This window comes from Anthonomus grandis, chromosome 13, assembly GCF_022605725.1.
Source record: "Anthonomus grandis grandis chromosome 13, icAntGran1.3, whole genome shotgun sequence".
In the NCBI taxonomy this organism is placed as follows: domain Eukaryota; kingdom Metazoa; phylum Arthropoda; class Insecta; order Coleoptera; family Curculionidae; genus Anthonomus; species Anthonomus grandis.
This window is the reverse complement of record NC_065558.1, coordinates 16,532,392-16,547,830: the sequence shown is the minus strand read 5'-3', so window position 1 is coordinate 16,547,830 and position 15,439 is coordinate 16,532,392. Positions and strand designations below refer to the sequence as shown.

Here is a 15,439-nt window from a genome sequence, read left to right as displayed (position 1 = left end):
GTGTATACATGGTATATATTTGATTCGCCGCTAATCGCTTATCATAATTATTATTTACGAAATAGAGTATTACGATTATGCATAACGAGTTTCATTTCCTACGTCGAAATATGGGTCTTTGAAATGTAATATGTTCAAAAGTCCAGTGAAATTTAAATTCACGATACTCGTCAATCAAAGCAACATACATTTGACAACCTCGGTAAAATCATTGACGTTTAGAAAAATGGCAATGTCATATGACTGTGTTGTGACTGCCAGGTCTGCCACTGTCAAAATTTTCCTGGTTGGTGATTTTTTGTAATAGAAATGTATTTTTTTAAAAATTCATAAAAATATTGTTATTAATCAAAAAATCATGACTAAAACATCAAAGGTGGACGAACTGGTCCAATCAATAACCCTATACACTCGAATTCCCACTGTCTTTCACTTATACCTGCTACCTTTTCTTATTTTATACCCGGTTTGGATTTACTTATGGATCGGTTTGTGGGGCTTCTGGGAGCACTACGAGGGAGGATTTGTTGGTATCGCCGCCATCGGATGTATTCAAATCCTATGTTGCCTCGCTTGCTACTGGTCTGTTCATATTAACTGTTTCTTCAGCTGTAAAAAGGTAGAGTCTTTAAATCTATTAAGAACATGCTGTTTATTTAATTATTTAATAGGAAAAGAGTCCTTTTAAGGCTAGTATAGCTAAGGTTGTGCCAACACCCAACAATGGAAGCGCTGAAATCGTTTGGCTTAAGAAGGTTAAGGTAATAATGATAGTATTTACATAAGTATTCACACTGTAGAGCCTATTTTAGATTGACCAAGAGCCAATGGTATATTTCATCTTTCAAAAAACGAAATACATCTATAATCCTGATAAGAAAACATTTAAAGGAGTGGAATTTCCAATTCACAAACCCTATGTGGAGTATAACAGCTGGAAAGGTTTCCAGGAAGATGAGGATGTTAAGCAGGCCGAATTGCTATATGGCAAAAATGACTTGGAAATGGTTGTGCCAGAATTTTCAGAGCTTTTTACAGAAAGAGCTACAGCACCATTTTTTGTGTTTCAAATTTTTTGTGTGGGTCTTTGGTGTCTGGATAAATACTGGTACTACTCTATATTTACTTTGATCATGTTGGTTCTGTTTGAGTGCACCTTGGTGCAGCAACAGCTAAGAAATATGGCAGAAATTAGGAAAATGGGGAACAAGCCTTATGGTATTCTTGGTAAGTTGAAGTTGTAATGTAATTAGAATTAGCATATTAATTAAGGCCTGTAGTGACCAAACATCTTTAGAGGTACTAAAATAACCCAAATAAAATTAAAACTTAGCTTAATGAGCCATAGGGTTAATGCGCTAGTTCTCGACCAGTTTAGTAAAATTTTCACTTTCAAATGTTGTGAAAATTGAAATATTAATCACTTACCATAGTGACTTTTTCTAAATCTCTAAACAGTTTTAAATTATTTTAAATAAATATTTTTAATTGTGGTGTATTCTAAATATTTTTTTTTACTGAAATAGTAAAAAAGTGCCATTTTGCTAATTCTCGACCACCCCACATGATTCGCGACCATTTAAATGTTAGTTCTCAAACACTCTTTTTTGAAACAACTTTAAGGCGATTGGATTGCATAGTATAGACAACCTTAATAAAAAAAGTCTTAACAAAAAATAACACAAAAACAAATATTTATTTATTTAAAAAAAAACACAAAACAAATAAAAATGCTCTATATAAGTAAAAAAAAACCAGATAGAAAATAGGAACAAAAAAGTTAAAGAAAAAAACACATGGGTTGGTTTTTAATAATAAAAAATACAGCGAAAATTAGAGCTTACAAGTAAAGTAAAAAGTTAAAACTAAATTTGAAAATAATGTACTTTAACATTCATCACATTTGTAGTCTTGAATTGCGGCAATATTATATGGGGTATCAATGAATTTAGTGCATTTTTTGTGATACCATTTTTCACAATACTCGCATCCTATATTTTTTTTATCATCGTCATCCGTATCACTGTTAAGTTCTTCGAAGCATGTTGCACATGGTATCTTACTCTGCTCTGTCAAGCTTTCAGGATTTTCACCAATTTTTTTTTGTTTTTTCTTCAAAGCCTTTAAAAGTTTTTGCTTTTCTCCCTTTAATTTTTCTCTTTCTTCTTTTTTCTGAATTGTTTTAAGTTTCTTTTCTGTTTTCTCATTTTCTTTTTCCTCCACTCACTAGATGAAATCGCGCTAGGTGTTTTCAAGAACGGTTTTTTTTTTATGTTAGTGTTACTACTTCTCTTGATTGGCTCAGGGTATACCAAATGATTGTCAAATGCTTTTGTAAAAGAACATGATGGTTTATTTGATGTTTGCAGCGGTAAGCTGTTGGTAACAGCTGATAATTTTAAGACTTTAACCTTTAGAACATCATCACAATCATTCATGCTTTTATCAGAAGTGGTATCAACATTTGCATCACTGGAAAAATGATCTCTTATAATATTAGGCTCAATATTAGGGGTAATATTAATGACATCATCGAGGTCATCACTTAAATATTCTCTAGTAGAATCAATTTGTATATTAAGGTTACCAGTAGTATTATCAATGTTTCTATTAGAGTTATTATCAGATGTAATTAACATAGGAGTACTTGACACAGTGTCATCATTAAAGTTAGGAAAATCAAACACTACAAGCTCGTTATTTTCTAAGTCCTTCATCAAAGATGATGTAAAAGTATCACCTAAAGTAACATCTGGCAGTAAGTCAACGCTTACCTGATTTATATCATTATTAATTGATAAATCATTATCAATTATTTGTAAGTCAGGTTTACTTGAGCAAGAGGGTTTTATTTCTACTTCATGAGGCGTAGCTGCTTGACTAAAGGGGTTGAGAATCATCTAGAGCTTTTGGTGCTTCTATCACAGGATTTTTCTTAATACTATTGCGTTTTTTTGAACTTTGTTTTTCAATATTTTCTTGCAGAAGTTGTATTTCATTTAGAATTACATCAGGGTTAATTCCATAAGATTGTAAATTTTCTTTAATTGTTAGAATTACTTTTTTTGCTGATGTTAAGTCTCTTTGTGAGATCCTTCCCTCACTTAATCGCCTTTGCCTGGGTAATTTGTTTGTTGAAAGAGATTCAGCTAAATCCTTGACACATTTTGTATAATCAACAGAATCAGCATCTAACGGAAAAACCCACATTTCCGAAACCCATTTTTGATACTCGCTTGAAATTCTTCTACATTGTTTGATAATACTTCATTGAAAATACTGCAGAAATTTATTTTGCTTACTGGACAATTAATATTCTCTGGTCTACTTTGCCAGTTGCGAACCATTTTTTTCCAATCAGTTTTCATTGGTTTGAACAAACTTACATCTGCAGGTTGCATTATATGGGTTGTATTGGGGGGGTAGCGCATATAAAATAACTTGGTTTTTATCACACCATTTACTTAACGACATAGTCATGTGCGATTTATGCCCATCAATAAAAATAATTAGTGGTTTAGGAATATTGTTTTCCAATGTCCATTTATGAAAATCATTCACGATGTATTCAAAAAAAATCTGAAGTCATCCATAATTTCTCAGATTTCCCTAACACCCATCCTTGTGGCATATTTTCGACAAGAGCTCTTGGGGGTCTCACATGAAAATAATACTAAAGGTGAGGAAATGTTTCCACTTGCATTAAACATCATAAAAACAGTTATATTTTCCTTTTCGTTTCCAAGTTTAATGTCGTAAAGATTTTTGTAGCCTTTAGGTCCCAGAATTTTTCCTGATTTAGGGCATAAACAAAACCCGGATTCGTCACAATTGAAGATTCTTGTGGGATCACTAAATATTTACATAAGGTTGTTTTTAGTTAAATATTCTCGCAAATCTAAAAACCACTTTCGTATTGAAATCTTACTGAGAGATATCTCTGGATTCCTTTTTAAAAATCCTAAATACCAGCTTTGTCCTGGTGTGTTGTCCTTAAATAATTCCTGGCCAGATTCTTTCGCTATCAGTGAGACCGTCTCTATAAGAGTATCTTTTTGTATTGGAAACCCGCATTTAGCAATATTTATAATCCAATTCCTAATACGTTTTTCCCCTTCCTCAGTTAGGAGGGGAGCAGGTCCAGGTTTTTTAAGTTCTTCAGGCCTTGATAGCCGATCTAGTAGTGTCGTCTTTGGTACCAGATATTTTCTACTGGCCTCACGAATTTTAAGTCCATTTTCTCTAATGTCTTTTAAAGCCGTTTTTAATTTTTCTTGTGAATACGTAAACATCTTTCTTTTTGGTGCAGCATTTTTTGAGCGAGTGCGAGAAGAATTTTTCTTATTACGTGCCACTGGTAAAAATAAAACATTTGCAATCAAGATAGAGGACAGTTCCGAACGAGGGGACTCGCCCGAGGCATTCCTTAGAGTTCAACAGTATTATAAATTTTTTTCTGATATAGTGTGACATAGTACAACATAACTGTTAGTACAGACCATTTGCACAAACGGCCCTGTTTGCCTCGCGAGGCAATTCCTCAGGCGAGGCAGTTTAATGCTCCAGAAACACATAGAATCGAGCATAGAATTCATCAAAAAGATGGGTGGTCGAGAACTTAATTGAAGTTTTGGAGTTCTCGACCATCAAACTTCAGCAGTACATTTATAATTTATATGTTTTGAAAAGGATGGTCGGGAACTAAACTAATGGAAATATCATATTCTTCTTACAAGATATAAGAACTACCACCACATTTAATTGAAATGAATATTTTAACATTAACGATTTAACAATGGTCGTAAAACTTTAGTTCTCGACCACCCGGCCGAGAACTAAAAATCCGCCGAGATAGAGAATTTAAAAAGACATAGATAAAAAGACATAAATTCATTATAAAATTTTTTTAAAAATGTTTAATAACAAAGATACAGTGTGTTAAAGTTAAGAATAATTATTTGTTTATTTATCATAACTTATAACGACCAGCTCAATTTTAATTAAATTTCGCATGCAGGTTATTGTAGTGAATTGTCAATTACTGATGAAGCCAATTTTGAAAAAAATTGCCAGTGGCGTAACATACGGAGATACTTTTTTCCTCAAATCTGCGAGGTGATAAAATATTTTTTTATAGGAAGTCAACTGTTAGATTCTCCATTTAATTTGGAAAAAATAGTTACTCTTGCAAAATTATGATTTAAGGCACTGTTTTTAAAATATCTTAATTTAATTGTTCAGAAATACCTACTAAAATGTTGCAATTTATATATTAGTTTCTTAAATCTTTTTACCAAATATTCGGTGTGAACATTCCATTTAAAATAAACATAATTGTCACCTAGTATATATTCTAAAAATGTAATATAATTTTAATTCTTTTCATATTAATTACCAGTGTTTTTCATATTTCATCGAATTACTGTTAATTGTATTCTATTATTCTAGTTGTAGTAGCATTTTTACATGATATTTTAATGTCGGTTGGATTTCAACCCATTTTAAAATACAATATGAGTTCTAATAATATAGCTTATATTAGAAATAAATATTTATATTGGAAAATATTTTATCAGGAATTTACAACATTTAATGACTTTGCTTCATCTTTATAGAAACAATTTGATTGGCATTAAAAAAAATAATTATTTATTTAGAAGTTTTAACATAGTGTAAAGCGACTTATAATATTATTTTAGTCTCAAGTTAAAAGAAGTTGTCCATGTTTTTCAAGGAGAGATTTACTATAACTAAATAAATAAACTACTAAATTTTCACTCCATCCTTTGCATCCCTTAAATAGAAAAGGGATGAGGAAGAATAAACGATTTCGCCCTCACTAGTCTCACCCCCTTACTAAGAAACTATAATTACTAATAATTTGGAGAATGGTGTCCATGTTCTGGGTTGTATTTTATAGCTATTTGCAAGCAAATACAGTAGAAAATAAAGGTCGTATTTCACCCGAAATTCCTTTTTTATTATGACGACCGGTTTCGCGATTACAATTTTATCGCATCATCAGGTTGAGGACTAAAAGTAAAAGACAAAATTTACATAGATACTACGCTTATCAAAAATTGGTAAAATACTGAATAAAAACAAATTTTAAAGCGTACTTACATTGTTAAAAACGAGATTTGTTTAAACAAAAGCACATATAGAACCGTACAGTTAAAATTAAACGAGTAAATCTTATCATAAGATAACAAATACAGTTAGGTTTAAAACAATAACATCTAAAAAGCACCGTTACAACACAATAGACAAAACGATCTAAAAACTATGATAACCGCCATTCAAACTAATCTGACCAACGGAGACATCTATATATTACCGAATGGGTACTAGATTGCGGTACCCACAGTAACTTTAAAATATTTTTTAAAACAGTTAAACAGATGTCTCCAACAGTTTACATTAAGAAAACAACGGGGTTTTTTATTAAAATAAATTAATCGGAAAGGGAGGGAAGAGTTATTCAAATAAAATATTAATTAAATTAGTTTCAGGAATGTTAATCTGAATATTAAGAGATTTATCATATTATTTTTTGAGAGATCTTTTTATCTCAAGTAATTTAAGATTATTTAGATTTATGTTGTCCTGAACTCTATGTAAGATCTTGTAATTATTTAGTAGATTCGATGGGTGACCGGTCTCCATAGTATGCTTAGCAAATACTGCCTCAGGATTATTTTGTCTAATCCATCGGTCATGTTCGCTAAACCGAGCTTTAAAACTACGCTTCGTTCTACCTACATAAAAATAACCACACTCACAATAAAGCTTATAAATTCCTTTACAAGATAATGCATCCGTTTTGTCTTTATTATTAATTAATAGGTTACCTAGTGAATTGCTCGATTTAAAGGCAACCTTAACATTTAAAGAAGTAAGAACTCGGTGGATTTTATAAGAAACTGCTCCATTGTATGTAAACGAAATGAACTTATTTACTGGCTGATTACTTAATGCTGTTTGATGTGGTATGTAGACATTTTGGAGCGCATCACGTAATAGAAATTTATTTTCTATTTTGTGTACTAAATTGGTAGAAAAATTATGAGTTTGGGCAATTTGTTTGATAATATTCAACTCTCTAACCCTGCTTTCAGTTATTTGAGGAATCTGTATTTACATAACTATTTAAAGCTGCTACTTTATGTGAAAAAGGATGGAATGACTCATTGTGTATGATTGTTCTAGTGTGGCTAGGTTTTCTATATATCTAAAACTCATGTTTATTATTTACGTTTTTAATAAGTAAGTCTAAAAAGGTTATGGTTTTATTGATTTCCACTTTTAACGTAAATTTTATTTTTGGATGAATGTTATTATTACCTAGTTAAATATCAAGATCGACGGAACTTCTTTTAAAAAACATTTATTAAAATAAGGTTAACTAGGAGTACAAACGTATGGTGAACAATAATCCCGAACAGCGAGCTTTGGCACGGAACTAATGCTAAACTTAACCTAACAACGGTCGTATATATAGAGACAATTTACATAGTCAGCTATAATGACTATTCTAGGGATGTGCCTTCTCCACCCTCAGATTTTTCAACGTCCTCGTTGATGATCTGCCGAAGCGTCTTCACTGGAATGGCCTTCAGGGAGCTGTATTTCTTCCACTGGTATAGTGCTATAGATATACTAGATACTAATATGATACATACAACTAAAACTATAATATAGTGAGTCTCTTTTTGCGAGATAATTTTATCAAAATTAACAGGTTCTAAAAGATCATCTTGGATTTTTGCAGGGTTTTCCAAATGCTTCAATTGCAAATGGATAGAAAAATTTGATGGTTGCAACCTAGTGGCATCTGGAAGTTGTTTTATAAATACGTTACTTATAGCCAAGGCATATTTGTGATGGTTAATAATTTCATCGCACTGACTGTATAAGAGAGCAACCTACTATATTTAGTTTTTGGAACTGGAAACAGTTTTCGTAAACAATTTCTTCCTTCTTGGCACAGAACAGTAAGGACTTTTTGTACGTTATCGTATGTACTTGATAGTTATTGAGAACAGTCACATATTGACAGTTTTCTGGTAATTTACAGTTATTAATAAGAGGATTTGAACATAACGGACCATAGGGCATTTTCAGGATAATGTAAACTTAAAAATTCCCAGATTTCCTTTATTTCATTTACTGTTAAAATCTCTAAATCAAGTGTTTTTAAATGTGCAAAAGAAAAAATTCTTGACAATTTTTCTAAAAATTATTTAACAATGTTATTTGGATGTATTGATCTTGAATGGACAATATTAGATTTATTTCATTATTAATTTTTGATAGTTCGCTTGGTATTGTTTTTCAATTTTCATTGATAGTTCTTATATTTTCTTGGAATTTATTCATGACGTTTCCTGCAAATTAACTCAGGTCATTGATTTTTTGCATGGCGTTAAGTTGATTATGCTTCAAAATTTCTACATTCTCCGTAATAGTTTGCAAATCGTCATTGTCAAGGTTTCTTGTGATTAATTTGATACCAGTACCAAGGAGGTTCATTAATCCTCGCTTCGCACGGTCACTTTTATACACATTAAATTTAGCGTAATTATCAAGTGTTATTTAAAACTTTGTATAAATGGAAAAATTGTGTTTTCGTGAAATTATTATTTTGATTATTCACCATATGTTCTAAGATTAATACATTACTAAGAAAATGGGATAAGGTGTACTTAATACTAGATATGTTAAATGGTATATATGTAGTGTGGTAATTATTAACAATAAGGGATGAAGCCACTTCTTCAATGTAATATTCATTATTGGGTAGATTGTAGACCTGAAGGACCTGGTATGGGCTCGTTACTGTTAAGGATCAGGATCGGGAGTAGTAGTGACATGGTTTGATCCACAGAGTCTATACTGCAAAAATTTTTCTCAAATGGTACCAATCTTATGCCTGGATAACGTCGAACTGGTCTAGAGAGGATGTGGTTTAACACACAGCTACGGTATGTTTTACCAATGTCCGCAGAACCGCAATCTCTATATTTAGTTGGAAAAAAAAATTCTGTCTATTTTCCACTAAAAATGTTGAAACACCTTTGCAGTTCAATGTTTTTGGTAGCGCATGAAGAATTAAAATTCACTTTCGCACAACGGAACTTCCGATAAAAGACGAAATTGCGCTATCCTGTTCGCAGCGCCAGTTAAATAACAAGATCGACGGAGCTTCTTTTAAAAAAACATTTATTAAAATAAGGTTAACTAGGAGTACAAACGTATGGTGAACAATAATCCCGAACAGCGAGCTTTGACACGGAACTAATGCTAAACTTAACCTATTTTTTTAAAGGAATTTCTGGTGAAATAAGACCTTTATTTTCTACTGTATTTGCTTGCAAATACCTATATAATTACTAACTATACTAAAATTATTCTGTCAGAATACTGTATTCAATTTAATTGAAATAAAAAAAAATTTGAAACCTTTTAGGGACTTTATTTTATTAACAGGAATGTCAAATGGAATAAAAACACGTATTCAGTGTAAGGAATACGCGTTTTTGCTCCATTTGACTTTTTCCAAATTCAGATGCAGCAAAACTGATAAAATTCAATATATGTATTTTGTTAAACATTCAATATGAGTTTCATGAGATTAACAAAAAAACTTTAATAGATTTCCCCGTTAATTTATAAAAAACTAAACTAATTATAACATTTCCAGTGTATCGTAACAGACGTTGGAGATCAATCCAAAGTGATGAACTGATCCCAGGAGATGTAATATCAATTACAAGGTCCCAAAAAGATAATTTAATCCCGTGCGATGTAGTTCTCTTAAGAGGCTCTTGTATAGTGGATGAAAGTATGCTTACTGGAGAATCGGTGCCTCAAATGAAAGAAGCCATTGAAACTTGCAATCCTGATAAAAATTTGGATCCAGACTTTGATGGAAAATTTCATGTGTTGTTTGGTTAGTTACTTTCTTTGTAAACATTCTTTAAATATAAAGCATTTTATTTCTTAGGAGGCACCAAAGTGGTGCAACATACCTCCCCCACTAAAGCCAGCACAGGATTGCGACCTCCCGATAATGGTTGCGTCGCCTACGTACTCAGAACCGGATTTAATACCGCTCAAGGGAAATTGCTCAGAACCATTTTGTTTGGTGTCAAACGGGTCACTGCCAACAATAAAGAAACGTTCGGTTTTATTTTGTTTCTGTTGGTATTCGCGATTGCAGCGGCCGCTTACGTCTGGAAAAAGGGAGTCGAAGATCCAGAAAGGAACCGCTACAAACTGTTTTTGGAATGCACCTTAATCTTAACGTCAGTCATTCCACCGGAACTGCCCATTGAACTATCATTGGCAGTCAATACATCACTATTAGCCCTATCAAAGTTAGGAGTGTATTGCACGGAACCGTTTAGAATTCCGTTCGCGGGTAAAGTAGACATTTGTTGTTTCGACAAAACGGGCACTTTGACAAGCGATAATTTGGTGGTGGAGGGCGTGGCTCTTGCGGAAAACGATTCGAAGGTCACGCCTATACAGAACGCGCCCATCGAAACGGTGCAAGTATTGGCCACGTGTCATTCCTTGGCCCAATTGGATGATGGGTTGGTCGGGGATCCCCTTGAGAAGGCCACAATGACCGCTATTGATTGGGTCGTAACAAAAGCCGATTGTGTTCTACCGAAAAGGGGGAAAATGTCTGGATTAAAAATTTTCGTTCGGCATCATTTCTCGTCACAATTGAAGCGGATGAGTGTGGTGGCGGGCTGGAGTAATCCCGGTTCTGCTGATATTCTGTATATGTCAGCGGTCAAAGGAGCTCCTGAAACTTTAAGAGATATGTTTAGTGAGGTAAGTTTATCTGTATGTATTTACTTTTAATTATTTAATTAATATCTTTTAAAATACCTATCATACAATAGATAAAGGTTGAAAATGGTTTAGATCAATTTTCAATTTTTGTTGCATTTGAAGAGTATATTGGGTCAAAGCCAAATGGTTTTTGACATGTTTTAAATTTTACGTACTCATACTCATTCGTTCATGTAAAATACAAAGTGAATTGTTTACATAGAAAAGTATAAAACAATAAAGAATGTAGTATAGTAAAGTATTAAAAGGCAGTATGGATAAAATACATGAACAGATACACAACTATATTATACTAAAATTCATCTTGAAGCTATAGGAAGTAGAATGTTAAAATTGGTAAAATCATTATTTATTTATCAACGGTAAACCATTTTACAAGATATAATAAACTACAAAAATTTATTAACTAGGTAGCTACTTACTAAAAACTTACACTGTTTCGTAAAGGTTGGAGCTCAAACAAGAATTTAATTTATTTTAATTAATAGTATGTAATAATTCTAAACAATTTACTTTAAATAACCTTAGGGACTGATGGATTGGAAGATTATACTTGTCAAAGTTTCTTTGCATTCTATGAATTGGACTATGCATGCGACGCTATACAGGTATGATCATTCTAACTTCGCCTATAGGAATTATATATCGTGGTAGGTCTGGCAACGTTGTGACAACATACTCGAAGCAGCGGACTCCGCCGAAGCCCGAAACCGAAACCTTTCAATATTCTTAAGGCGTTCAAGCGGGGATGTACTGCTCTGTGGCAAATTAAAAAAAAAAAAATTGTTTCGTTTGAGTCTTTGCTGCTGCCTGTCCTAACAGCAAAAAATAAACTAAAACCCGACTGCATTAATGTTGTAAACATAAATTAACTAAATATTGGACAGGAAATAAAAAAATTAATTCAAAATAAAGCAAAAAATTAAGTTAATTTGATAATATTAAATAAAAATTAAAATTTGTCAGATTCAAAAAGGCCACCCTGTTTAGCAGTGCAGTACGTCAGTCGATTATAAAAGGACCTTCTCGTGTTCGACAACATTTCAATGGAGATACTATTAAATGCTTGCCTAATTTTAACACAAAGCTCTTCTAAATTAGTAGCCCGTTCATTTTCGTGCCTATATATTTGTTCTTTTAGGCATCCCCATAGAAAAAAATCATTGGGGGCTAAGACGGGGCTTCTGGCGGGCCATTTAATAGTACCGTTTCCACTGATTGTTCGATCAGGGAAAGACGTTTCGAGAAATTGACGTACCACTAATGCGTTATGAGTGGGACAACCATCCTGTTGAAACCAAATTTGTTCTAAATTGATATTGAGCCCTCAAATAGCAGAAAGAACTTCATCCCTCAAAAGATTAAGGTATTTGTGGGCGGTAAGGTTTTCACCGATTAAAAAGGGCCTATAATTGAATCACCTAAAATGCCAGCCCATACATTAACCTTTTGAGGGTATTGTGTACGTGTTGGTATGCTTATGTGCTTGTTTTCCCTCGAATAACCCACTGTAATGGACGGATTATGTTTACCACAAATAGAGAAAGAGGACTCATCTGAAAACAAAATGTTACTAATAAACATTTCGTCCCGATTTGCCCTTTCCAATACTTCATGGCAAAATTCCATCCGTCTCTCATGGTTCTGTGGGAAAATTTCTTGGATTTTTTGCAACTTATAGCACTTGTACTTATTTCTTTTTAAAATTCTTCTAACCCTTAAAGGCTCAATACCCGTTTCTTTGGCAATGGTTGTACTATTGCAAGGAAAGTTCATTTCAGCAACAGCACAAACATTAACATCTCGGTCTAACAACAGGTGGTTGCTCATTTGCGTAGCATTTCCTGCAATTTTGCAAGCACCCAAAGGTCTCAAACCTATGGATAATTGCAAAAATTGTGCTGCGGACGGGAATAGGCCGATTTTCGAACGTGAAAGCAATTCTGCCTGATATTTCATCGACAGAACTGCCGGCATAATACCACTTAATAATTTGCTTTTTTTCCTCAAGAGAACACATTTTAACAAGAAAATAGCGAGCGGTTTTAAATTTAATCTTTGCTGATTAAGCAGGAAGCTAGGAATAAAAATAACGTTTAAAATGCAATCTCATATTGGCAGTGCAGTGTGGTGGGGATAAGAATTGTCTCGTTTTTCGATGAAGGAGCGGAGAGCCGTGCGGCAGAAATATCAGTGTTGCCAAACGTATTAATTTGGAAACGGCATTTATTGTGCCTTCTGTCTGTCTTATGCGGACTCCATATGTTCCCTCTCGCTTACGCTCATAGACCCGTTCCTATAGGCGAGGTTTGAATGATTATATCTGTATAATTGCGACTATGGTATAGTTAGAAGAGTTTATAAAGAACCGGTGACATCAACAGGCGGCAAAATCCGCGCATCTCGTTATTCTATCGATCGGGTCAGATGACTATGTCGAGGTCTGAACACAGTGGAGGCGGCACACTTGTTGAAATTATTAATATTTATTTGTACTAGAGTTTAAATAGCCCTAGATTTTTAGTAGGTATAGCTAGCGATATTATAAGTGCGTTTGATTTAGTTGAAATACCAACTAAGAATGCATATATTTGAATTTAATTACTCCGAGATTCGTTTAAAAAAATGTAGATAAATTAAAATTATATTTTTTTGCATTGTGATGTGCCCATAAAAAATCTAATAAAAAATAGTTTTACTTACAGGAGAATGCAGTTCGCTAATTATTTTTAAAACAGAACTTCAAATAGGTAGCTGAAAATTATTCTTTATTCGCATTTCTTTTTTAAGGATTAGGTATTTTAAACGACTTGTGTAAAGAAACAAATTGGTATAAGCTTAAAGTTTTACTTCATTATTTTACATATTATATATTTTTATTCACTATGAGATAGTGTATTACAACCTAAATCAGATTCATCCAATGAAGACCATTCGATCTCTTCATCAGATGAGCCTGTATTTACTGTAAATTTTAAAGAATCCAATGCTTCATCAAGAAGGTGATAACTTCTGAAATATTGTTTTTCTATGTTGTCTATATGGTTGCAAATATTTATCCACTCATCATTCAAAATTTCCGCAAATTTCTGCCTTGTCAAAGTTTCGACATCCGCCAATTTAAATGTGGAATTTCTGTTTGCTACCCAATTCGTAACAGTTGCCCAAATTTTTTCTATCGGATTAAGCTCTGGGTGGTATATGGAGGCAAACGTAACACAATATGTCCATGCGTTTCCATTAGGTCGTCCAACTTGGTTTTTACAGGATACTTTTTTTTTATTTTCAGACACTATTTCATATAACTCTGTCTTGGTGAGTTTTGCATCAAATGTAAAATTACGTTCCTTGAGCCAGTCAACTATTTCCTGCTTTTTACCTCCAGATGTAACATTCTTGACTACAGGCACATTGTGATAAGCTGCATTGTCTAATACTAGGACGGAATTAGGTAGTAAATTTGGAATTAACTGAAATAATCTCTCTCCCGTGGCTGTGAATTATTTGTCCCTGTTTGCCTACTTTCTTAGGTGACATAGTCTAACTAAAAAAACTATAGTCTATTTCACTATTATACTTTAAAAAAAACACACAACAGATTTTAAGTGCCTTATAACACGATTAACTCACTTCCTGTACGAGACGACACTGAGTAGGCCTTCAGGCTACGTCATAGGCTTTAAATCCCCGGCAGGTACAAAGAAACGAAGTACGGCGGCTGCTTTGTTCTTGCGGTTTCTTTAATAAGAAGCGAGAGAAAATATATTGCGGTCGTCTTTTCTCTCTGCCACCGGATTTTCTATCGATTTTGTGTTGAAAAATGGGTTTGTGCGCATATTGAGCAGCCGGTTCTTTATAAACTTTTCTACCTATAGTACGATGAAACTCCAGGTGAAATAAAGGATTGAAAGGGTCTGAAAAGTTTTATTTTAATTTTATTATTGATTCATTGTTTTTCGACATTGAGTTATAAACAAAGCAAAAAAATATAATAATACAGATATACAGTTAAAAAGAAACAAAACTCACTCGAAAAAAAGTAGTTTTAGATAAAACAATATGTTAATAAAAAAATCCAGTAAACACGGACAATATACTACAAAATTTAACATGTAGGTAGCTTGGAAGATCTAATAAAATAAAAAAAAACATGAAATATATAAGACTTACAAAATATCTCTTTAAAACTCATCTAGCCAGTAATATCCTTTTTTAATTAATAAACTTTTAACAGAACGGCTAAACTGCTTACTATTACTTTTTAACACCTTCATATATAAGTGAGTATTTTGTAAGGGTACTCTTTGTCGGTGCATAGGCATAGACTGCTAGTATTATTTCTGGTACTACTCTTGTATTTTTTTTGTACTATTTTTATCGTCATCAGTATGAAAATACAAGTTAATGTGAGTATTCTCTTCATATTCTCTTCTCTTCATTTAACAAATAGCAGCCTACTCTGTGGTCTCTATATCCTATCGCACACAAATATCTCATAGCACGCTTCTGCCAGACGAAAGTGACTGAACAAGACGACCACCCAACGAAACCCCAAAACTGAATCCCATATCTT

The 15,439-nt window shown here is 33.0% G+C and overlaps 1 protein-coding gene across 1 annotated transcript in view; it reads left to right on the top strand.

Annotated features, from left to right (window-relative positions):
* The first annotated feature begins 249 nt into the window (after positions 1 to 249).
* The window catches only part of LOC126744289 (endoplasmic reticulum transmembrane helix translocase), a 28,540-nt gene continuing 13,350 nt past the window's right edge, over positions 250 to 15,439 (top strand). The window contains exons 1-5 of the mRNA XM_050451669.1: positions 250 to 619; positions 672 to 761; positions 813 to 1,227; positions 9,704 to 9,952; positions 10,007 to 10,845. Of these exons, the coding sequence (XP_050307626.1) occupies positions 359 to 619; positions 672 to 761; positions 813 to 1,227; positions 9,704 to 9,952; positions 10,007 to 10,845 (1,854 nt within the window). The 5' untranslated portion in view covers positions 250 to 358. The remainder of the gene's footprint in view (positions 620 to 671; positions 762 to 812; positions 1,228 to 9,703; positions 9,953 to 10,006; positions 10,846 to 15,439) is intronic.